Consider the following 19,953-nt stretch of genomic DNA (forward strand, 5'->3'; position numbering starts at 1 on the left):
ACAAGCACCATCAGAACAGACGTCGATTACACAACAAGGTGAGGCCGATGCAATACAGAAATCCTGCAAAAATCTTACACAAATAAAACTCAATGCTATAAAAAGTGACTTTACGTTTGTATTGGCTACTGTGAAGCGCAGCGTCCAGGCCAATATTAAATCTAAATATTAGCGTGAAGCTTTTTCATTGAAATCGGCAGTGAATGTATCGAATTTGTTGTCTATGTTGCTCTGTTGTTTGATATAAGCTCTGACTGATGGCAGCGCAGGTGGGCAAAGGCAGTGCAAATTAAAGTAGGTTGGTGTGTATTTCCCACGTCGGAAATCACACCCCTTTTGTCTGTCACCTCCAAGGTCTCTCCTTTTTTCACTCCGCCCTGTCAGCTTTGTCTGTGCTCTGTCTTTAGTCAGGGGGGTTGCTACTGAATTTGGAAGTGCTTGCCCTCTGCGTGGAAATGTGCACTTCAATAGTTTACGCACAAGATTCTTCGCTTTTTCAGAGGGTATGTCGTCCATAAACGTCGACTGCGTCGTAAAAGCGCACAGTGGGTTAGGAGGTCCAGTCTGGCAAGAGACAGATGCCACGCTGCTGTATGTCGACATCTATGGCCCGAGTATCAGCAGGTGTAACTGTCTGACCAAGGAAAAAGAGAGTATGTCTACAGGTAAAACAAGACGGTAAGATCTGTGCACTTACACACCTGTTTTTGACCTCCACATGCTCTCGTTAAAAACCTCTAGTAAAGAGTGCACTGCAGTTTTTAGTTTTAGACTTTACACCTTAGCTGATATAATCGATATCTCTAATTTATACTCTATACATTTTATGTTCATTGATTTACCAGTGAATGGACTGAAGTTTGGTGTTCGTGTGACCGCCATGACTGTTCCCATGTTGGCTTAATCCATGTGCACATCACTTCTTTCTTTTATCTTGTTCGTTGCCACAGAGACATACGTGGGCTGTGTGGTTCCGCGCAGCTCAGGAGGTTACGTGATTGGAGAGGGAACGCGCTTCGCCGCGGTCGACTGGGAGAAACGTTCCGTAACGACCATCACCCACGTGGACACGGAGAAGAGCAACACCCGCTTCAACGACGGGAAGGTGGACCCTGCTAGCAGGTTTTCCGCAGCTGTGAGAGTATGAGTGCGAAAGAGGGGGCCAGTTCCTGAGGACCATGAGTCAGTCCTGAAGCATCGTCTTTCAGTGACAATAAAGTGCATGCTCTGCTGTGCTTCTCTCTTTCTCACACACACAAATACGAGCTTACACCACAGTGCTACTCCTTACTTCACCCTCTGCAATATATATTTTTTTCCCTCCTCAGAATTGCCTTTTCAGCAAGATGCTGAACTGTAAGAGATGTTGGCTAACATTTAATAAATGTGAAATTATAGATCGTTTGTGTATGCTTTTGCATGTATTTTAAGATGAAAATAAATTGAAAAATAAATGCAATGAATTATTAATTATTTAAAGTGAAATAACTAACTAATTAAAATCAAGCAGTCTTAGTTTAGCCCATTCAATTTATGGAAAAGTAATGGCAGTTTCTGAAAGAATTGACAGATGGGAAGAGAATTAAGTGTAAACAAAAAACAGGGAGGCTTAAATCATTATGTGCTCTGTGCTCAAAAGCTGAAGAATTGTTGTAAATGTGAAGTAAAGTATAAAAGAGATTACAGTGGTGTACTAGAACTATACACATTCAACAATGTTTTCTTACTGAGAAATAGCCACATTTCTACAGGGTGGACCTCACTAAAAGTAAGCGCACGTCCCTCTGTGCTGCTTTCCATTCCCTGCTGTTGTGCTCAGGCACCATGGCTGTGGGAATGTGCGCGTCTGAGCTAGAGAGGAAACGGGGCTCTCTGTACACGCTCCAGCCTGACCACTCTGTCGTCAAGCACTTGGACCAGGTGGACCTCTCCAATGGGCTCGACTGGTCTCCAGATCATCACATCTTCTACACAGACAGTCTGAAGTACATGGTGGAGGCCTTTGACTATGACCTACAGACTGGAGGAATATGTGAGTTACCTCCATACATTGGTTCTTTTATAGGGTATTTCTTTATAACCTGTGCATAAAGCAATTGCATTTGTCTTAGACTAATAAAGAAGACAAACCATTTGTAGTTGCAGACTAAGTTTAATGTTTTTGTGCATGTGTGTGTGTGCATGTCTGTGTGATTGTCTTACAAGCTAATCGCAGAATGGTATACGGGTTTGAGGAAGATGAAGGCTTGCCTGATGGCATGTGCACTAACATGGACAGTAAACTCTGGGTGGCCTGCTACAATGGAGGAAGGGTGATCCGCATCGACCCACAAACAGGTGTGTGTGCAAGCAAACAAATTTGGTCAGAAGCTACCGTTTACATTTACCAAGTCACCTAAAAATATTTTTCATCTTGGTTGCTTTCCTCAGGGACCAGGCTCCAGACAGTACAGCTGCGTGTGGCAAAGATCACCACCTGCTGTTTCGGGGGTAAAGACTACAGTAGGGCATTGTTTATGCTTTTTAACAAACTCTAGCACTTATTGTTTATAGCACTTATCATTGTTTAAGATAGACCTTATGTATTTTGCTCCTCTAGGTATCAGCATTCATCTCTGTATTCTACAGTATTCTAGTTCATTGGTATGTTTAATACTAACCTACTATACTGTACTTGGATATATTCTATGAGTAAATGACAAAGCACTTTTGTAAGTCGCTCTGAACAAGAGCGTCTGATAAATGCCATAAATGTAAATGTACAGTGATCTATACATCACCTCTGCAACTAAAGGGATGGATGAAGAGGCATTAGCCAAACAGCCTGAAGCTGGCAGTATTTTTAAGGTAGACACAGTGTCCCACACTTACCTGTGCCACACTGAGTTGCCCACGGTCCAGCTTTTGTCTGGTTTAAAATAATATGGAGTGCATATCTGGTTTATTCCTTGTTTTTATTTATACATTTCCTGTATGCTAATAAATAATAAGTATTAGTAATTAAAATAAATAATTAAAACTACTAAACAATGAGTGTGGGAATAGGTTAGCATTCAAGAAGAATAAAAAAGGTTAGGTTCATAGATTGTATGTGGGTGTATAACTCTTGATACAACATGTGGGTTTATGAATTCAGAGTGGTATGATAAGAAAGCCTAACTGTTAACTGGGGAGGTGAAAATGCACGTTTTACGAAATGCACTGATCTACCCTTATATATTAACCTGACCTGTGCTCTAAAAAAATTGTCAACTTTTTTTGAAAATGATTTTTGGAACTTTTCTAAGAAGAGAGAGCACTGTGCATCGGGGTACAGTGCAATTCAATGTTATATTATTAAAAACGCCCCATATTACTGGTATGCTAGGTTATTTTTCTAATAATGTAATTTTTTATCTGCTGTGTGCGCTTTATTCTCACTAGGTCACTGGTTTAGGAGTGAAGGGAATTCCACCGTATTCATTTGATGGCTGAAATTCTGGAACACATTTTGAAATGAATTACATGGATTATATGAGGAATTATATCATATAAACATCAAGGAATAATACGTTGTTTTTGTCAATAAAACAAAACATATTAAACATGTTCCTAATTACAGAATCAGAAAACGTTCATGCTTATATTTTGTCGCAGGATGCCAAGACAGTAAAAACGACACAAACAAATTGATTTAGTCAAAATAAATAGAAAACAATTGTACTACAAATATATTTAAAATCGTAATGCTGCAAGCTATTTCTTGTATCGTTCACTGCCGACAGGCTTGAAAACCGGACCATAAACCCTTTAATGAACCTCTTCGTTCCAGTGCCAGCGCTGATTTCTTTTCGGTGAACACACGTCCGCGGACCTGTTTTCTTAAAGGGAAAGTGACTTTGAGAGGCAGCTCAGTTGAATGCAACACCTGATCTGCATTGTGGGCCCCTTCTCTTTTCATAACAAAATTATGCCCACGTTTCCACAGATATGTTATGTAGCAAAACAGAAGCACAGCAGCCAGTATTCTAATCACAGCCAGAATTTGATAGAGTGTAATTGATTGGTTTGTCTTGTTTTATTTTATAAGTAAGCAATATATAACACAAACGAGTCTTGCCAGTACTGTTCATTTATTCTTGTAGTATAAAGATTTACTGTCTTACTAATTGACAGTGTATCAACAACCAAGAAATGTTTCTGAAATAGGTTTGATTAAGCACTGAATGCACTTGGGAGATTTGCTATATGTGTACAGTTTACAAATTGAATCACATTCAAGGAAAATATAACTTGGAAATTATTTCTGGACATAGCTTCAATATTTTATCACTACCATATATAGCAGATTCATAGTTTGAAATGGTAAATGTGTGATGAAGATCCCGGACACCCTGTAATACATGAGAACGCTTGTTAACAAAGATTTATTCTCATGCATATAAAAGTCCGATTTCTATAAATTAAGTGTTTTGGTGCTTCTAGGAAGAATAAATTACAACCAGTGAATTGATGAAAATAAAAGATATCAGCACACATGATCAAAATGTTGCTGCTGTCAAAACCCGAGCAGACGTTCTAGTGCAGTTTCCCCAAACCAGACATGAGCTAGCACATTCAGACGGTCCCTTAAATTACAGGGGTCGTATCTAAGGAACTGGTCGCGTCACAAGGATGCGTGACCGTGCTGTAGTTTGTAGGATGTTGCTTAGCTTCATTTATCTGATTGGTTCTCACAGGGTGGGTTTGAAATGGTACACTGCGCCAACAGGCGTGATATAATGCTCACCTTGTGTTGGATTCGCTGTTGTTTTTTTCGTTATAAGTGTAATTAAAAAAATGTTTGAATGCATCATTTGAAATGTAGGCCTAATAGTTTCCTGTCTGTCATTTTCAAACATGCACAGTCCAAAACGGCCAGTTTCACAGATAAGGTAACCACAGCTGGGTCTGAAATGATATACTATCTTACTATACTTACTATATTTTTAGTATGACTGAGTGATTAATATGTTCACACAGCAAAATGCTATTATCCAGTGTATTTTTTTAAAAATGGATGATGTACTACATTTCTCAAAAAGACGAGTGTGTTATAGAGGACAGTTGTCAATGCCTAAAAAAATTGCATCTGCTTTAGCTGAGTTACAAGAATATGAAAACACTCCTCTTCATTTCAATATTTAGTGTAGCAGTTTTTATTCAAGCAAAAGTTGTCTGGCTAGTTCTGTGCAAGCTGAGGTTGGCTAGGTTATCCAGTCCGTTAGCAATCATAGAAATGCTTCAGTAGTATGGAATTTAACCCCATACCTCATAGTATTGTTCCTTAACCAGACAATGGTGGAGCGTGACTATAACATGTAAAATGTATCATGGTTAGTCCTACTGTAAAAAATATCAAGTGCAGTTACATTTATCAACAAAATCAAAGCCTTAAGAGAAACTATAAACTGTAGCTGAAATTTTAAAATTGACGTTGATTCAGGACGAAAGCAGTCACTGGTGCTTGTCCATAATCAACCATTACATTGATTTGGATTATAATTATATTAGTGAGCAGGACACATTTGAGGAGACTGAACAAAGACTGTCTTGCGGCTAGTGTCTTGCATATTGTGCCAGCTGTGCTACATAACAGCCCCACATCTGGACGATGTTTCTAGTTGAGACATACAGAAACTTCGCTCAAAACCGTTTGTGCTTCGAATTGACCAAAAACCAGGTGCACGGCGTGAGGACAGGCACGCGGTGACGGAGGAGTAAAGGGCGGCGTATGTTAGGGGGCGTGTCCCGGCGAGGGGGCGTGTCCCGGCAGCCCCTTCGCTACGTTTCTTTAGTTTATTTTCCAAGAAGTGTCGAAAGAGGGCTCGTGTTATTGTCCGCATCGCGACGCTGAGAGCTTCGACGAACTTTGCACTTTAAAAACAAATCCGTCCGATCAGATATCAGTTGGATACGGTGACGTTTCACTCGCGAAGGTAATGCAACACGAATAGCCTTCATAAAATATTGTATAAACAAAACGATCTCGATGCTATAAGAAGCAGATTTCAAGTTTGCCTGGGCCACAAAAAGGCACTGCTTTCTGTCACATGATCGCCATTCAGCAAAAGCTGACGCTCGTAATGTTCAGATGAGTCAATGCTTAATGTATCGAATTTGTTTGATTTGTTACCAAGCTCACCGATTGACAAAAGCTGTGGTTGAAGACAACGTGCTGTAGTTGAAATAGTGAAAATTATTCTTGTAGCCTAGTGTTTTCTTCATACACTTCAAATATCTCGTCTGCCACCGTCATTTCAAATCCCTCTCTTGATTCCGCTTAGCCAGATTTTCCTGTTGTCTTTCTCTGTTTCATATGCGCCACAGTTGCCATCAACTATTATCTGTGCTGTGTTTGCAGCCATTTAAATACTGGTTAAATGTGCACTTCAATATTTAACAGGATTCTTTGCTTATTCACAGGCTATGTCATCTATAAAGGTAGAATGTGTCGTGAAAGCTCACAATGAGATCGGAGAGGGTCCGGTCTGGGAAGAGAAAGATGCTACTCTGCTGTATGTCGACATCTATGGCCCAAGTATCAGCAGGTGGAACTCTCTGACCAAGGAAACAGAGAGAATGTCTACAGGTAAACAGTAAAATGTAAGGAACTGTGCATTTACCTGTTTATGATCACTACAGGTTTTTGTTTTAAAACAAATCCACCCAGAATAAAACATTTAGGAGTGTGCAATAGAAATATTCAGTTTTGAATGTTACAGCTGAGTTCATACTCAGAGGTTTCTTTTTTTGCCATTTTGTTGCTCCTGAAGGTGTCTTTCCTTTATCTTGTTCGTTGCCACAGAGACATACGTGGGCTGTGTGGTTCCGCGAAGCTCAGGAGGTTACGTAATTGGAGAGGGAACGCGCTTCGCCGCAGTCGACTGGGAGAAACGTTCCATCACGACCATCACCCACGTGGACACGGAGAAGAGCAACACCCGCTTCAATGATGGGAAGGTGGACCCTGCTGGCAGGTTTTTCGCAGGTGTGAGAGTATGAGAGTGAGAGAGGGGGCCAGTTCCTGAGGACCATGAGTCAGTCCTGAAGCATCGTCTTTCAGTGACAATAAAGTGCATGCTCTGCTGTGCTTCTCTCTTTTTCTCACACACACAAATACGAGCTTACACCACAGTGCTACTCCTTACTTCACCCACTGCAACCAATGCATGGTGCTACTTGGATCAAAATAATCGTTCACTCCATTGTGCTACTCATATACCCAACCAAGTGCATGCTTCATTATACAACACCCTGTACTGTAAACTCTGTGTGCTGCTCCCTAGAAAGTACACTTACTGTAATGTGCACTTCAGAGTGCCGCTGCCTGTAATTCACACTCAGGTAAGAGCACGACCCACTGTGTTACTTTCCATTCCCTGCTGTTGTGCTCAGGCACCATGGCTGTGGAGGTGCGCCCAACTGAGCTAGAGAGGAAACAGGGCTCTCTGTACGCGCTCCAGCCTGACCACTCTGTCGTCAAGCACTTGGACCAGGTGGATCTCTCCAATGGGCTTGACTGGTCTCCAGATCATCACATCTTCTACTACATAGACAGTCTGAAGTACATGGTGGAGGCCTTTGACTATGACCTACAGACTGGAGGAATATGTGAGTTACCTCCATACATGGGTTCTGTGTGATTTTACCTACATGCTACACTGGTTCTTCTTATATAATCTGTGTACATAGAATTTGGCTGTATCTTCATCCTTATATCAATAGTGAGTCCATAAAATATTTATAGTACCTCATTAGATCACTAGCAGACACACTGACCTTGAATGTGTGTGATTGTCTCACAAGCTAATCGCCGAATGGTGTATAGGCTTAAAGAGGATGAGGGCATTCCTGATGGCATGTGCATTGATGCGGAAGGTAAACTCTGGGTGGCCTGCTACAATGGAGGAAGGGTGATCTGCATCGACCCACAAACAGGTGCGTGTACGTTTGTGTGCACATAAGCATACAAATAATCCGCTAATCGTACAAATACTCCGCTAAAAATACATAGGTTTTAAAAGCATAGGTTTTATATTCTAGTAAAAGTATAGAATAACATGACTTTATATGTAATTAAAGTAAACAAGTACCTCTTTAAAAAGTGTTTCTAAATGTATTTTTGAGTGTTCTTTGAGTGTTAATTAGAAGTATGCATCATGTTAAGTTGTGAATAATTGTTCGTAGTAGACCTGCATGCATCACTTGCAAAATCACACATGACAGATCTTCAATTATTATTTTTTATTGTAGTACAAAAACCTGATGGGCAGCCACAGCAACAATTGAATTAATGCATGGATATATAATTCAAATGTTACATTAATACATTTTTAGTTCCCTACATAAATAATTTTTTAAAAGGTGTTTGCTGTTTTTCATATTCAGTAACAAAGAAAGAAAACATGTCCAAAAAACTTAATTGTATTGTATAAGTAAGAGAACACCCTCCAAAGCAGGAAACAGATTTGTCAGAGGGAACACCATTCTGTTTCATGTGATTGTGTTCTTCGCTTCTTCTGTTCTATACAACAGGACATTGAGTTGGGTGCTATCTTTTATATAATATCAAGACATGTCACACTTACTAAGTCATCTAAAACACTTTTTGTCTTGGTTGCTTTTCTCAGGGACCAGGCTACAGACAGTACAGCTGCCTGTGGCAAAGATCACCTCCTGCTGTTTCGGGGGTAAAAACTACAGTGATCTATACATCACCTCTGCAACTAAAGGGATGGATGAAGAGGCATTAGCCAAACAGCCTGAAGCTGGCAGTATTTTTAAGGTAAGTGCCATGTCCTTCACGTATCTGTTATTTCTGTTATTTGGTGTGCCCCCGTGCAGAACCGAAATGCGCACTGTCCCTGTATTGTCTGGTTTAAAATAAAATGCAGTGTTTATTCCTTACTCCTATTTATTCATTTTTTACTTCATATAACCTGGCATTTCACTAACAAAAATAAGACATTGATTTACCTGCACAGAATTACTTAGATTGATGACATACCCTGTCTTTCTTAACCCACTATACAAAACCAGCTTGCTTTTTGAAACCTTGCATGGGGGAATAGTGCAATTTAACAGTGTATCTCAAAATCACCCCCAATTACTGGTATTACTGGTAATTACTAGGTTTTAATCTAATTATCTATCTGCTATGTGTGCTTTATTCTCACTAGGTCACTGGTTTAGGAGTGAAGGGAATTCCATCATATTCATTTTCTGGCTGAAACTCTGGAGCACATTTTGGAAGTGGATCACATACTAATACTAAATCACACACTAAAGCATAACATAATAAGATTTAAGTGCCCTGTAGAATTAAACGCCTGTTATATACAAGGACAAATGGAAGCACGGCACACTGTGACCTAATCTGAATTTGAGTTAGATTTTTTTGTGTGTGTGTGAACAGTGTCTAAAAATCATAACAGCTGTCTAGGATACCAAGAGGGAATCTTGGCAGCATTGTTGATTTGTTTAAAGGGAAAAGATTTGCTGCCCGACTGATTGATGGTGTTCTAAACGAATTAACAACCAACAAATGGTTGAGGCAGATTAGTGGAACGCACCATGTATACGCCCAGCAGTGCTGAGCAAAAGTGTATAAAGGTAACGGCGGGAAATTATGTTTACAGTTGAACAACTGAAGCACATTCTAGGGAACTGTTGAATTGGAAATTATGTCTCGTCATGGCTGTAATGTTTTAGTAATACCACGTGTTCCGGCCTACATCTGAAATTTTAAATGTGTGAATGAGATCCATCAGATATTGTAACACTTCATAATCAGCGTATGTTGTAACGCTTAAGTGAAATTCAGTAAGGTGTCGTACTTACTCCGATTAATATAAATGTAGCATTTTGTTGTTTGTAGTAAAACCTAAACACTATAAACTACAACCGATATATTACAATCACTGAATCGATGGCAGTAGATGACGTCAGATGATATTTGTTTATGAGCGACTAATAAGTTATAGTGTAGCGTGTCCAGCTGGGGAAAAGGCACAAGCTAACACATTTCGACCGTCCCTTACGTTTCAACCGATTTGTTTTAAAGGAGTTGGCGCAATATTGCGCGACTGCGCTGTTTGAACGCAAACGTTATGTCGCTCGCTTCCTCCAAACGACTCTTCAAAATGAAGCGTGTACTGCTGGTGCCGCTACTTCCTTCTGTGCAGGAACGTGCAACCACTTCGTTCTCGCTTAGCTAACCTATATGACCGAAAGCTTGGTTGCCTTAGCTATTTTCCGCTGTAGCGTTAGTTATCGCCCATTTTGGCGTAGGATTGTGGTTCTAGCCGCTGAACTGCGAAAAAGAATGGTCGATATCCGACGGACTTGGGATGCTTCCAGCTCTTCGGGCTGGATGGCGCAGCTGCCTCTGCCGCTCCTGAATGTTCCGCTGTGGAATCTCGCCATCCCTGGTAGGAAACCCGACGTTTCTGGATACTTGTGTTATTGAGGCATAGTCTTATAATATATTTATTTTAGTATAGTTCGTCATGTTTAAATGTAACGTAATCTGTGTTTGACTATCTTTTAGGCAGCCATGATAGCATGGCGTACTGCCTGGACATACATTCCCCAGTTCTCCATTCACAGCCCAAGATACTGAGAGTGCTGGACCACATTGTTCCCTGTTTCATTCGACCGTGTGTGAATAAGTGGGGTACCACTCAGGTGAGAGAGAGAGAGAGAGAGAGAGAGAGAGAGAGAGAGAGAGAGAGAGAATTAAGATCGTCTTATCCTAATTTTTTTTTATTCTGTTCAGGAGCTGATCATTTCCTCTCAGCTGGAATCAGGAATTCGTTTTCTGGACCTAAGAATTGCACACAAGCCAAAAGATTCGGATCAGTCCTTATACTTTGCCCATGGGATATACTCTTTGGTCACTGTTAAGGTGGGAATTTTCGTTACTAGCATACAGCAGTACCACAAAGGCAATAATGCAGAAGCATGCTGTGTGCGTTTCGTTATTTCTTCATGTCTGTTTTTTTTCTTTTGGTGATGTGTGATTCTTTGTACTTCTCTTTCTGAAGGTGGCCCTCACTGAAGTTGCTCGCTGGTTGGAGCAGCATTCTACAGAAGTAGTCATAATCGCTCTCTCTGCCTTCGATGACATGACCCCTGTCCAGCACAACAACCTCATTGACTTTCTCAAAAGGCTATTTGAAAAGAAACTCTGTCCCAAATCAGTAAGTGTTCGCTGCTCGAATGACCCCGGTAACTGAAGCCAGTTTTTTTCACCCAGTCTCGCCTACTATCTCAGGAGATTCCTTCCCTGAAAACGTGCTGGTTGCGTGGTTATCAGGTCGTTATGTCGTACGCTGACCCAGCGGGGTCTGGTCATGAGGAACTGTGGCCAGTTTGGGATTACTGGTGGGGGAATGAGTCAGACCCGAATCTGGTCATCTCCTACCTGCAGCATCAGAAGGAGACAGTGGGAAGACCAGGTATGCTGTTTTCAGAAAAGCTATGAAGGTGGACCCGTTTATTTTGTTACAAGCAAAGACTGAGATCTCAGAGTCGACTTTTGGGTTATCTTGTTAAGATGTTTGTGCTGTCCTCGGATCAGCTTTTGGCCCACACATCCTAATCAATGCAGTAGTACTGAAATGAGCAACCTTGTCCTAAATCAGTACTCCAAGATGATTGAAGGGCATGAGCCCAGAATTGGTTCTTCTTTTAACTGCATGCATAAACTGTAATCATAGAAGGTGCTGGTATTCTGCAAGTCTGTTATTTCTGGCCCAAACTTTGTCTGTACACTCGTGAATCTATCAGCACCAGTGATTGATCTTTCCTGTGTCCTCACATCCAGTGGGCTTCTTCATGGCCGGTCTGAATCTCACAGAAGATGCAAGATATGTGCTTCACCATCCCGGGCAGTCTATGAAGAGCATGACTGTCCGTGCCTATGGTCTGCTGTTGGACTGGCTCAAACAGCAGCGCCCTGGTGCCCAGAAAACCTCCCTGAACATCATCTGCGCAGACTTTGTTGGGATTTCAGGAAATGAGTTCACTCGGGTAGTTGTTGCACTCAATACGCAACTTTTAAAGCAGGACGTATTCAGTGGATGACTTCCTTTACCACTAAACAGAGTGAGATTTTGCGCTTTGTGAAAAGGTCTAGTTTGTGAAGACTAGACTGACCCCTGCATGTCATTGTGACAGAAAAGAGCCATTTAATGAATGTTTGTTTAAAATTGTTTCATTGTATTGTTGATTTACCAAATCAATTATTTTATGTTTACGCATTTATAGTTTTTCTCTCTTGTAACACTTCCTGATTTTAAAAATGACCTTCCCCGTTTCTGCAACCGAAAGGGTTCATTGCCTCTGCAGTGCAGTTTAATTGCGCCATCTAGAGGTCATAATCTGTAAAGCAGAACTCCTCCGAAAAATTCGTTTTGAACTCAATATAACGTCGTATTTGTATGTTTTGATTATCTTTTAGGGTTTCTGTTAAAATCCAAATCAACATGTTGCATGTATATGTGCTGGATATGCGCTTGCTTTTCAGCGTCCAGTTTACAAATATTAATGCACTCTTGCTTGCCATTTTAAAAGAAATATTTTCCTGGCAGTGGAGAAAAACCTGTCAGTATTTTGGGCCATCATCCTTTTGAGGATGTTTGTAAGCTGTTCACTGAGTGACACTTTTATATTTATATATTTATATAAAAGTGCTACTAATTGTTTGTTATATTATCATCCATCTCAGATAGATGGTGAGGCTAATGTCTTTTTAATAATATTTTTAAAGCACCTTTTGTAATATTCTGGCTCATCTCGAATATCTCCCTGTAATGTGCTTACCGTTTTATTCTGTTTTAAGTAGTAATCCAGTTCACTGATGCCTTCCTTGCTGCTATGGCCTTGTATTTGATCAATAAATGCGAGGGGTTTATTAAGTTTTTTATCTTACTGTCTCTGTGCTTTGCTTATTTTAACTCTTCCCTGTGTGACAGGGAACCTTAGCTGGCTGTCTAACTGATGTTATGTTGCTGTTTAAAATTTGAAAATTACAATGGGAGTAGGTCTTAGCAATAATAGATTTGTATACATTCTTTGACATTGGGTACAAGTGTCTGGATGTTACACAATCTAAACAATTTGAGAGGGCTCTCCCCATCATTCTCTAGATTAAATTAGGGATTCACTAATGCTGTTAATCTCTTAATTTAGATTAATGCTAATTAATACCAGTGTTAACTAAATTAAAACTATAAAATATAAATAACGAAGATAAATGATCCCTATTCATTTTTTTTCCTCATTTTAAATGTATTTACATTTGTATATGTACTGAAACAATATGCTGATCTCTGAATTAGAGTGCATACAGGCAGCACTCAGATAAAACTTTGGTCCACTCTGACAGTAATTTCTTAATGTCAGTGGAAAGCAATATTTATCAGAACTATATTTCTATAACACTGCACAGATGAATGTCTGATCTTTAATCACTTGTGTTGATATGCTGGTTGGGCAGTAGTTATAGTGAGTCTAAGTGTTAATTAAAAATAAGTAAATAAAATGTTAAAGGGTATTTACAATTGTAATTTACAATTGCTTGTAATTTTATTTACAAGCACCTTTCAAGATACCCAAGCTCACTATAAAAAATATTAAAAAGAAAATGAAGGAAAACAATATTAAAGAAAAGTAAAAATACATAAAGTAAGTACATGAATACACATATGGCATCATTAAACTGCAGTCATTACATCATTTTGAAGGCAAGATTAAATAGATTGTCTTTCTTTCTTGGGGTTCTACAGACATAAATGTGAGCATGATTACTGTTCCAGAGTTTAGCACTGCTTACACCAAAAGCTCCCTCACCAATGGGGCAGAGCCGAAGAAGAAACAGAGATGTTGGAAAGAACGGAGAGAAAGTGAAGGAGAATATGGATGAAGGAAGTGAGAGAGATAAGTAGGTGCCAAACCATGCAAAGCCTTAAAAAACCAGCAACTGTTCTTCATATTGTAAATGAGACTGAACCTGTAGCCGGTATAAGTATATGAGAGTGGGACTTGGTATAGTTTGTTCCTGTGGTCTGGTGCAGGCAAGAACCATCACAGTTGGGATATGTGCATCCTCTATCCAAGGCCTAAGGGAAGGATCCCATGAAGGATGGCAGTACAGTAATCCTGCTACATGGAATAACGGTGTGAATGATAATGATCTCAGAATGAGAATGATCGCAGTCACCATGTTTGTGAGAGAGGACCATAATCTAGGAATGTTTTTAACATGAAAGAAAGCATTAACAACACTTTTAATGTGGCTTTGATCTGAGGCTGAACAAACATCACAGAGCAAATTAAGAGCTTCACTGTACAACCTTTGTGCTAGGAGCTTCTTTGTAATGCCTGTTTGATTTTATTTTATTTTTTTGCTTGTTTTCATGGTGAGGGTTAAGATAATATGGGACAATGTAATGTTCCATGTAATGTTCCACTTATATTGCACTTTAAAAGGGAAGTAATTCAACCTCACTGAAACAATTTCCAGAGAAAGAGAGAGAGTAGTTAAAATTGCAGTGAAGGACATAAGGTTAGCAGACAACAGAGAAACAGGGTGTTTCGGTCTTAAGCTCCTCCTTTTTCCCTGCACCCGCTGCAGTCCTCGGGGAGGGGGGGGGGGGGCTGTGGTTCCTGACTGAGAGTACGCTGTGTGCAAAATTGGCTCCTGCTTCTCATCGGGTGTGTGTGAGTGATAGGAAAAGCTGATATCTGCTTGTAAAGCGTCCTTGAGTTTGAGAAAGGCGCTATCTAAACGTAACTAATAATAAAGTTAATTAAGGAATTAAGCATAAAGACATGGAACCATCCATCTGTCATACAATAACAGACATGTGTTTAACCACACACACACACACACACACACACACACACACACACACACACACAGAGAGAGAGAGAGAGAGAGAGAGAGAGAGAGAGAGAGAGAGAGAGAGAGAGAGAGAGAGAGAGAGAGATAGATAGATATCATAGGTTTTTTCACGTTTTTCTCCCGTCCCTGCTCCTGTGATGATGATGCTTTTGGACTTGAGTTAAAAAGAAAGCAAATGATGATCAAAGTACTAAACGCCCTAAAACACTGGCTCTTTTATGGACTGTCTTTTTAAATGTGTAAACAGTTCAGTTTTAAATACTGTATCATGTCATATAAATTGCATTGTATGGCTGTATGCATATGTCCAATTTATATGGACAAGTAGTTGTCACAGAGATGCAGTTCTTAGTGTAGTGTTAGAGGGAAAAAAACAGATCTACAGATCTGTTTCTCATTTTAAAGTTCTTCGCAGCTCCTGCTCGTCCACTTTGAAATTGCTTATTGCTTAGTTTCCAAAGTTATGAAATAAGTTATTTCAAGCGAGGACTTTTAACGCGTTCACGCCCGCTGCGTGAACCTGCGTGATGACGTTTCCGCGGGTAACAGTTGCCGTGGCTACGGGCGGAAGTGATCATATTCACCTGTTGTGCATCCAAACAGGAAAAGACAAAATCAATAATCGGCTATAGTTTCATAGTACATTAATACAGCGAGTCTTTTTAAACCTTTTTAGCCATCTGACGTTTATGGACAAATTAAAGAAAGTTCTTAGTGGCCAAGATGATAACGACGACCTCAACGTGTTGCAGGTGCTGTGACAAAAATGTAACATTAGTTAGTTTGTTTGAAAATTATATTTTTTAGGTGACAGTTAGCTAGCGAGCTAACTAACTAGGCGTTTAAGCACGAATCTGACATCGGTTGTAGTATTTGTACTGTGTGTATTAGGCCACTGTTGTCGTCGACTTGGAAAGTTTTCGCTATTTAACGAACAGCAGTGACAGACTCTTTTGGTGTGTACTGTTGTGCCAGAGTTAACTTGCATCATTATTGTACCCTGCAACCCCTGGATGTTGTCTTCCAGGCAGCCAGCGACGCGACCACGCTGGGCTGGGGCACTCGGGTCAAGGGCTTCATCGCCTCTTTTGTTTTGGGAGTGGTCTGTTCATTGCTGGTAAAGGAGACCGAACATTTACCGTCGTTTCCACGCTATTTCTGTCAGTGTTACGCCACCTAGGCAACACCCTTTCAATGCATATTTAATTGTTTGTTAATTTTTTGCTCTCTTCAATTGTTCAAGGGAGCTTGTTTGCTTTGGGTTCCTAATGTGGGGCTGACATTATTCGTGGTTTTCTACACCTTTGGTAACGTGGCTTCACTCCTTAGGTAAGTCCCGTAGCTACCTTAATCAACTCACTGGTGTTAAATATCGAGTACTTCGCCCAAGAGTAGTGTGTCATTTCAGGCTTTGGTACAAAAATGGGTCTTAAATCCTCTAATGTAGTGTGCTACAGTGTTTTGCATTATCAAATTACAGAAATCCTCATATCAAGTTGATATATAAGACATCACACTTGTATATGTTCTAGCACAATGTTCTTGATGGGCCCATTGAAACAAGTGAAGAGGATGTGTGACAAGACCAGAGCACTGGCAACAGCCATCATGATAGTGAGAGCGCACGCTTACACACACACACACACACACACACACACACACACACACACACACACACATCACATCACAGAAATGTACAAATGCACTGTCGTTCTGAAAGCAAATGCTATGAACTGTTTGATTGCGATTCATCATTTTGCCTTTCCATCATTTGAAAACTGATTTTTGAATAATCCATTTGTAGACTTGCCTTGTGTTGACACTCTGTGCTGCATTTTGGGTAAGCTTTTCCTGCTGTTATTAATCGTATGCTTATTGTCTAGCACGTTATTTGTTAAATTACACAGTTGTGTCCTGAAATATGCTAAAATTGTGACACATTTTGATCCTCCATCAGTGGAAAATCAAAGGCCTCGCCCTGCTCTTCTGTATCCTGCAGTTCCTGGCTTTTACTTGGTAAGTGACCAACCAACTCATGCATTGATAAAAAACGTTAAGCAGAAAATGTGTTGTATTTTCCTGACTGTTGACCTGGATATGGTGCAGTGTGGACACTGGCATCCTCTCAGCTGGCAGCTGTTAGGGAGATGAAATGCTGTTTAAAAAAAAAAAAGCCAATTATACCTGCAGCCGGGTTCATTTCTGTGGGGGTCAGAGCTGCAGCAGTAGGTCTGATTCCGATTAATGTCCAGCAGCTGTGTGTCCTGAAGCACTGTTGTCTGATACATTTTGTTCTTAGTTTGTCGAAGAGCCATTTTAGCTTTCTTTTTTAATAAAATCGCCAGGAGGATGGTGTTGTACATAAGTTAAGCATCAGTAGTAAAGTAGTAAAATTCTGTCTTACATTTAATATGTATTCCTGAGTTTTGTATCCTGAATTACCTCACAGCAAACTTTATTCACAATATACGCCATGTGTTTGATATTATGTTAATAGAAGTATTCTCATTGTGATTGTAAGTCATGTTTCTTTTGTAGGTATGGCTTGTCATATATTCCGTTTGCAAGGTGAGATTTTTTTAAAGATCAATTTACTGAGAATTTAAAAAATTATTAGAACTTGATTTAAATTATTAATTAAAATAACAGATAACTTCTTAAAATAAATGAGTGCTAGTATTAGGTATTCTTATTAAAAATGTTTTTGGCTGAAGTAAATTAGAACATTTTTTAGTATAGTGTGTGAGAGCCAGTAATGCTGAAATCCCTTGCAATACATTGTATACTTTTGTGGCCAAACCATCAGATTGCTTAGGTAAGTTAGCACATTGCATTACGATTTTTGAACTAGCCATGCTAACTTAAACTGCATGTTAAAACAGCCATTTAGTAGCTCCAGATTCAGATGGGACCTGTGTCAGAGGTTCCATTCACACATAGCACTGTTCAAGTGGCCAAAACGGACGTTAGACATGTTTGCTTTTGGCCTAGATTGCTTGTTTACTGATTTGTGCTTGTTTTAATCCAGGGATGCAGTGATTAAGCTGTTCTCCACGTGTTTGAAGTGAGGTGCAGTGCGCTGCCGAGCTTGGACCCTTTTTGCCCCCCTTTCTCTCTATACCCGCTCTGGCTTCAGCTCTGCTACCCTCTGAGTGCCCGCTGGTAGTGCCCACTCGAGCACCCACTCCACTTCCTGGCACACACGGACACACCACAGGTGTGCTTTTCCTCTCTCCAATGGCTGGACACTCTCCAGGAGTGTGCACAGATGTACACGCGCGCACACACAGAGCATACTTGCACGTAGGTGTCAGTGAAGCAATGGTACGTGATGGAGTGATGGTGGCTGTGGCGCCTGAGCAGTCAGTGAACTTGACTCAAGACGTCATGGGATCAGTCAGGTGACGACTGCCACCGCTGTGCCCTTGAACAAAGTGGCCTTATTATTTTATATTTTATAACGCTGAAATAAACAGTGCAGCACCAGCTGTAGGATTGCAACTTTTGACTGTCTATCACACATGCAATTACCACATGTTATTCCTAAATCCTGCTTTCTGTGCCTGCCTCTGCTTGAAGACTTCTTCATTAGATTGGCACCAATGTTAAGTGCTTTGAAGCTTGGTTTTTCAGTTTATGCCTTGTCCTGCATCTAAATGCTTTTGTAAATATAGTTTCTCAATCAAGTGCCTTCCGTGTAATATAATCCGTGGCTTTTGTGAAGATATATTTTTTTCTGTGTTGGTTTTCCTCTGGTCTCATTCCTTTTAAAATTTAAGTAATTCGTTCTTTAAGTAAACTCAATGTTTCAATCATTGCCTGGTAGTATGTAGTCAAAAGGTCATTGTGTTTCTTTTGGTATTGTTTTCTAGCTGCTAAACTTACTGGGCAAAGAATATGTTCGGCCTTTGGGATGCTAATATTATAAGAGTTCTTTCAGTTAGCATTTGATGTCTTGCTGTTTGTAACATCACTTTCAGGGGAAATTTGTTTTAATACATGGGCAGGCTGACCATTCCAGGAAAAACATTGGTCAGCAGTCATATAAATGGCAATTATTTGTTGGTCTCTCAGAAAAAGCACATGGCCTCTTCTTCAACGTGTTAAGCATTTCTTTATAAGTGTCAGAGGTGTCAAACCGAACAATTAGGATACTAAATAAATAATAATAAAAAAACCTTCAGAATAATCTATAGTGTCATTAATTATTTTTAAGTAATTGCCTTTTCATTCGTTTTACTCAGTTCTTGACTATTTTACAGGAAGAAATGTACCTTATATAAGACAAGTGTTTAGTTGCATCGGTTTGCATTATGACTATATAATTAATAACGAGTTAATGTCCATTTTAGAGTAATTTATGTCCTTTATACATGACTGATGGCACCGGTTGCAGACGTTTTGAACGTAATAAATAATGAAAGTTTATTTAATTCAGTTTAATTTCTCAGCTCGTCTCCCATTTGATCTGTATTCGTTTCTCTCTGCTTTCGGCTTTTGGTGAGCTCGCCTACCAGTAATTTAGCTGAGAGATGTTCATTTAGTTACTAAATTATCTAGTTACGCCGTTATTTCCCCCATTTCATTTAGAAATCTTTGTGCTTTCTTTGAAAGAAGCCACATACCTGTCGACTTTGTCTTAACTGTATCGACAGTCGGCATTTTCTAAGGGGTGGGACGGCAGTGCACTGATTGCACATTCACCGATTTCCTTACTTTTGACGTTTGATCTATGAAGAAGGCTCCGTTAAGGCTCTGAGACCTTTCGTACTTAAAAGTCTTTAAATCCTTTAATCTCCGTATACGAGTCACCGCGATTAGGGCGTCTACCGCGGCAGCTGCATGCGCCGCAGACCGCTTCGTGTCTTACCTGAAGCGGGATCGGGTTTCCTCCTTTTGCCTCCCGGAGCAGAGAACATCCCGTGCACTGCTGTGGCTCAAATGGCGTCCCGAACATCCCCGTATGTCTTTAATTACGCTGTCACTTGATTCCACCTTGAGTCAGACCTATATTTTTACACACT

The 19,953-nt window shown here is 40.1% G+C and overlaps 4 protein-coding genes across 6 annotated transcripts; all 4 read left to right on the forward strand.

The window, feature by feature from the left end:
• Positions 1 to 51: 51 nt before the first annotated feature.
• Positions 52 to 4,940, forward strand: LOC113584069 (regucalcin-like). Its single transcript, XM_081707880.1, has 7 exons — positions 52 to 665; positions 951 to 1,141; positions 1,738 to 2,032; positions 2,206 to 2,337; positions 2,431 to 2,502; positions 2,600 to 2,643; positions 3,424 to 4,940. The coding sequence occupies exons 1-7, from the start codon at positions 506 to 508 to the stop codon at positions 3,472 to 3,474; spliced, it is 945 nt and encodes a 314-aa protein (XP_081564006.1). The 5' UTR covers positions 52 to 505; the 3' UTR covers positions 3,475 to 4,940.
• LOC113584068 (regucalcin) lies at positions 2,468 to 9,924 on the forward strand. Of its 2 annotated transcripts, none has more exons than XM_081710513.1 (7): positions 2,468 to 2,490; positions 6,445 to 6,610; positions 6,827 to 7,009; positions 7,417 to 7,632; positions 7,828 to 7,959; positions 8,652 to 8,806; positions 9,201 to 9,924. In XM_081710513.1, exons 2-7 carry the CDS (start codon positions 6,448 to 6,450, stop codon positions 9,249 to 9,251), a joined length of 900 nt encoding a protein of 299 aa, XP_081566639.1. In that variant the 5' UTR covers positions 2,468 to 2,490; positions 6,445 to 6,447; the 3' UTR covers positions 9,252 to 9,924. The 2 variants fall into 2 exon arrangements, with proteins under 2 accessions (XP_081566639.1, XP_026876577.2); XM_027020776.3 differs by lacking the exon at positions 2,468 to 2,490 and adding an exon at positions 5,815 to 5,957.
• Positions 9,925 to 10,058: 134 nt separating this feature from the next.
• Positions 10,059 to 12,941, forward strand: LOC113584067 (PI-PLC X domain-containing protein 1). Of its 2 annotated transcripts, none has more exons than XM_027020774.3 (6): positions 10,059 to 10,451; positions 10,571 to 10,707; positions 10,799 to 10,927; positions 11,067 to 11,222; positions 11,297 to 11,480; positions 11,849 to 12,941. In XM_027020774.3, exons 1-6 carry the CDS (start codon positions 10,244 to 10,246, stop codon positions 12,106 to 12,108), a joined length of 1,074 nt encoding a protein of 357 aa, XP_026876575.3. In that variant the 5' UTR covers positions 10,059 to 10,243; the 3' UTR covers positions 12,109 to 12,941. The 2 variants fall into 2 exon arrangements, with proteins under 2 accessions (XP_026876575.3, XP_026876576.3); XM_027020775.3 differs by having other exon boundaries at positions 11,339 to 11,480.
• Positions 12,942 to 15,498: 2,557 nt separating this feature from the next.
• On the forward strand, positions 15,499 to 19,118 carry sft2d2b (SFT2 domain containing 2b). Its single transcript, XM_027020779.3, has 8 exons — positions 15,499 to 15,681; positions 15,957 to 16,046; positions 16,173 to 16,258; positions 16,462 to 16,543; positions 16,734 to 16,769; positions 16,887 to 16,945; positions 17,468 to 17,497; positions 17,958 to 19,118. Exons 1-8 carry the CDS (start codon positions 15,619 to 15,621, stop codon positions 17,995 to 17,997), a joined length of 486 nt encoding a protein of 161 aa, XP_026876580.2. The 5' UTR covers positions 15,499 to 15,618; the 3' UTR covers positions 17,998 to 19,118.
• The last annotated feature ends 835 nt before the right edge of the window (positions 19,119 to 19,953 follow it).

The sequence above is a fragment of the Electrophorus electricus genome, chromosome 3 (assembly GCF_041902795.1).
Source record: "Electrophorus electricus isolate QZ-2024a chromosome 3, ASM4190279v1, whole genome shotgun sequence".
NCBI classification, from domain to species: domain Eukaryota; kingdom Metazoa; phylum Chordata; class Actinopteri; order Gymnotiformes; family Gymnotidae; genus Electrophorus; species Electrophorus electricus.

What these genes read in the sequence shown, in the direction of transcription:
- LOC113584068 (XM_081710513.1), top strand. Translation starts at nt 6,448, where the DNA reads ATGTCATCTATAAAGGTAGAATGTGTCGTGAAAGCTCACAATGAGATC. An exon ending in AACAGAGAGAATGTCTACAG is followed by an intron (nt 6,611 to 6,826) that starts GTAAACAGTAAA and finishes TCGTTGCCACAG; the next exon opens with AGACATACGTGGGCTGTGTG. An exon ending in CTGCATCGACCCACAAACAG is followed by an intron (nt 7,960 to 8,651) that starts GTGCGTGTACGT and finishes TGCTTTTCTCAG; the next exon opens with GGACCAGGCTACAGACAGTA.
- LOC113584067 (XM_027020774.3), top strand. Translation starts at nt 10,244, where the DNA reads ATGACCGAAAGCTTGGTTGCCTTAGCTATTTTCCGCTGTAGCGTTAGT. An exon ending in ATAAGTGGGGTACCACTCAG is followed by an intron (nt 10,708 to 10,798) that starts GTGAGAGAGAGA and finishes TATTCTGTTCAG; the next exon opens with GAGCTGATCATTTCCTCTCA. An exon ending in AGAAACTCTGTCCCAAATCA is followed by an intron (nt 11,223 to 11,296) that starts GTAAGTGTTCGC and finishes CTACTATCTCAG; the next exon opens with GAGATTCCTTCCCTGAAAAC.
- sft2d2b (XM_027020779.3), top strand. Translation starts at nt 15,619, where the DNA reads ATGGACAAATTAAAGAAAGTTCTTAGTGGCCAAGATGATAACGACGAC. An exon ending in ACGACCTCAACGTGTTGCAG is followed by an intron (nt 15,682 to 15,956) that starts GTGCTGTGACAA and finishes GTTGTCTTCCAG; the next exon opens with GCAGCCAGCGACGCGACCAC. An exon ending in AACGTGGCTTCACTCCTTAG is followed by an intron (nt 16,259 to 16,461) that starts GTAAGTCCCGTA and finishes TATATGTTCTAG; the next exon opens with CACAATGTTCTTGATGGGCC.
- LOC113584069 (XM_081707880.1), top strand. Translation starts at nt 506, where the DNA reads ATGTCGTCCATAAACGTCGACTGCGTCGTAAAAGCGCACAGTGGGTTA. An exon ending in CCTACAGACTGGAGGAATAT is followed by an intron (nt 2,033 to 2,205) that starts GTGAGTTACCTC and finishes TTGTCTTACAAG; the next exon opens with CTAATCGCAGAATGGTATAC. An exon ending in TACAGTATTCTAGTTCATTG is followed by an intron (nt 2,644 to 3,423) that starts GTATGTTTAATA and finishes TATTCTCACTAG; the next exon opens with GTCACTGGTTTAGGAGTGAA.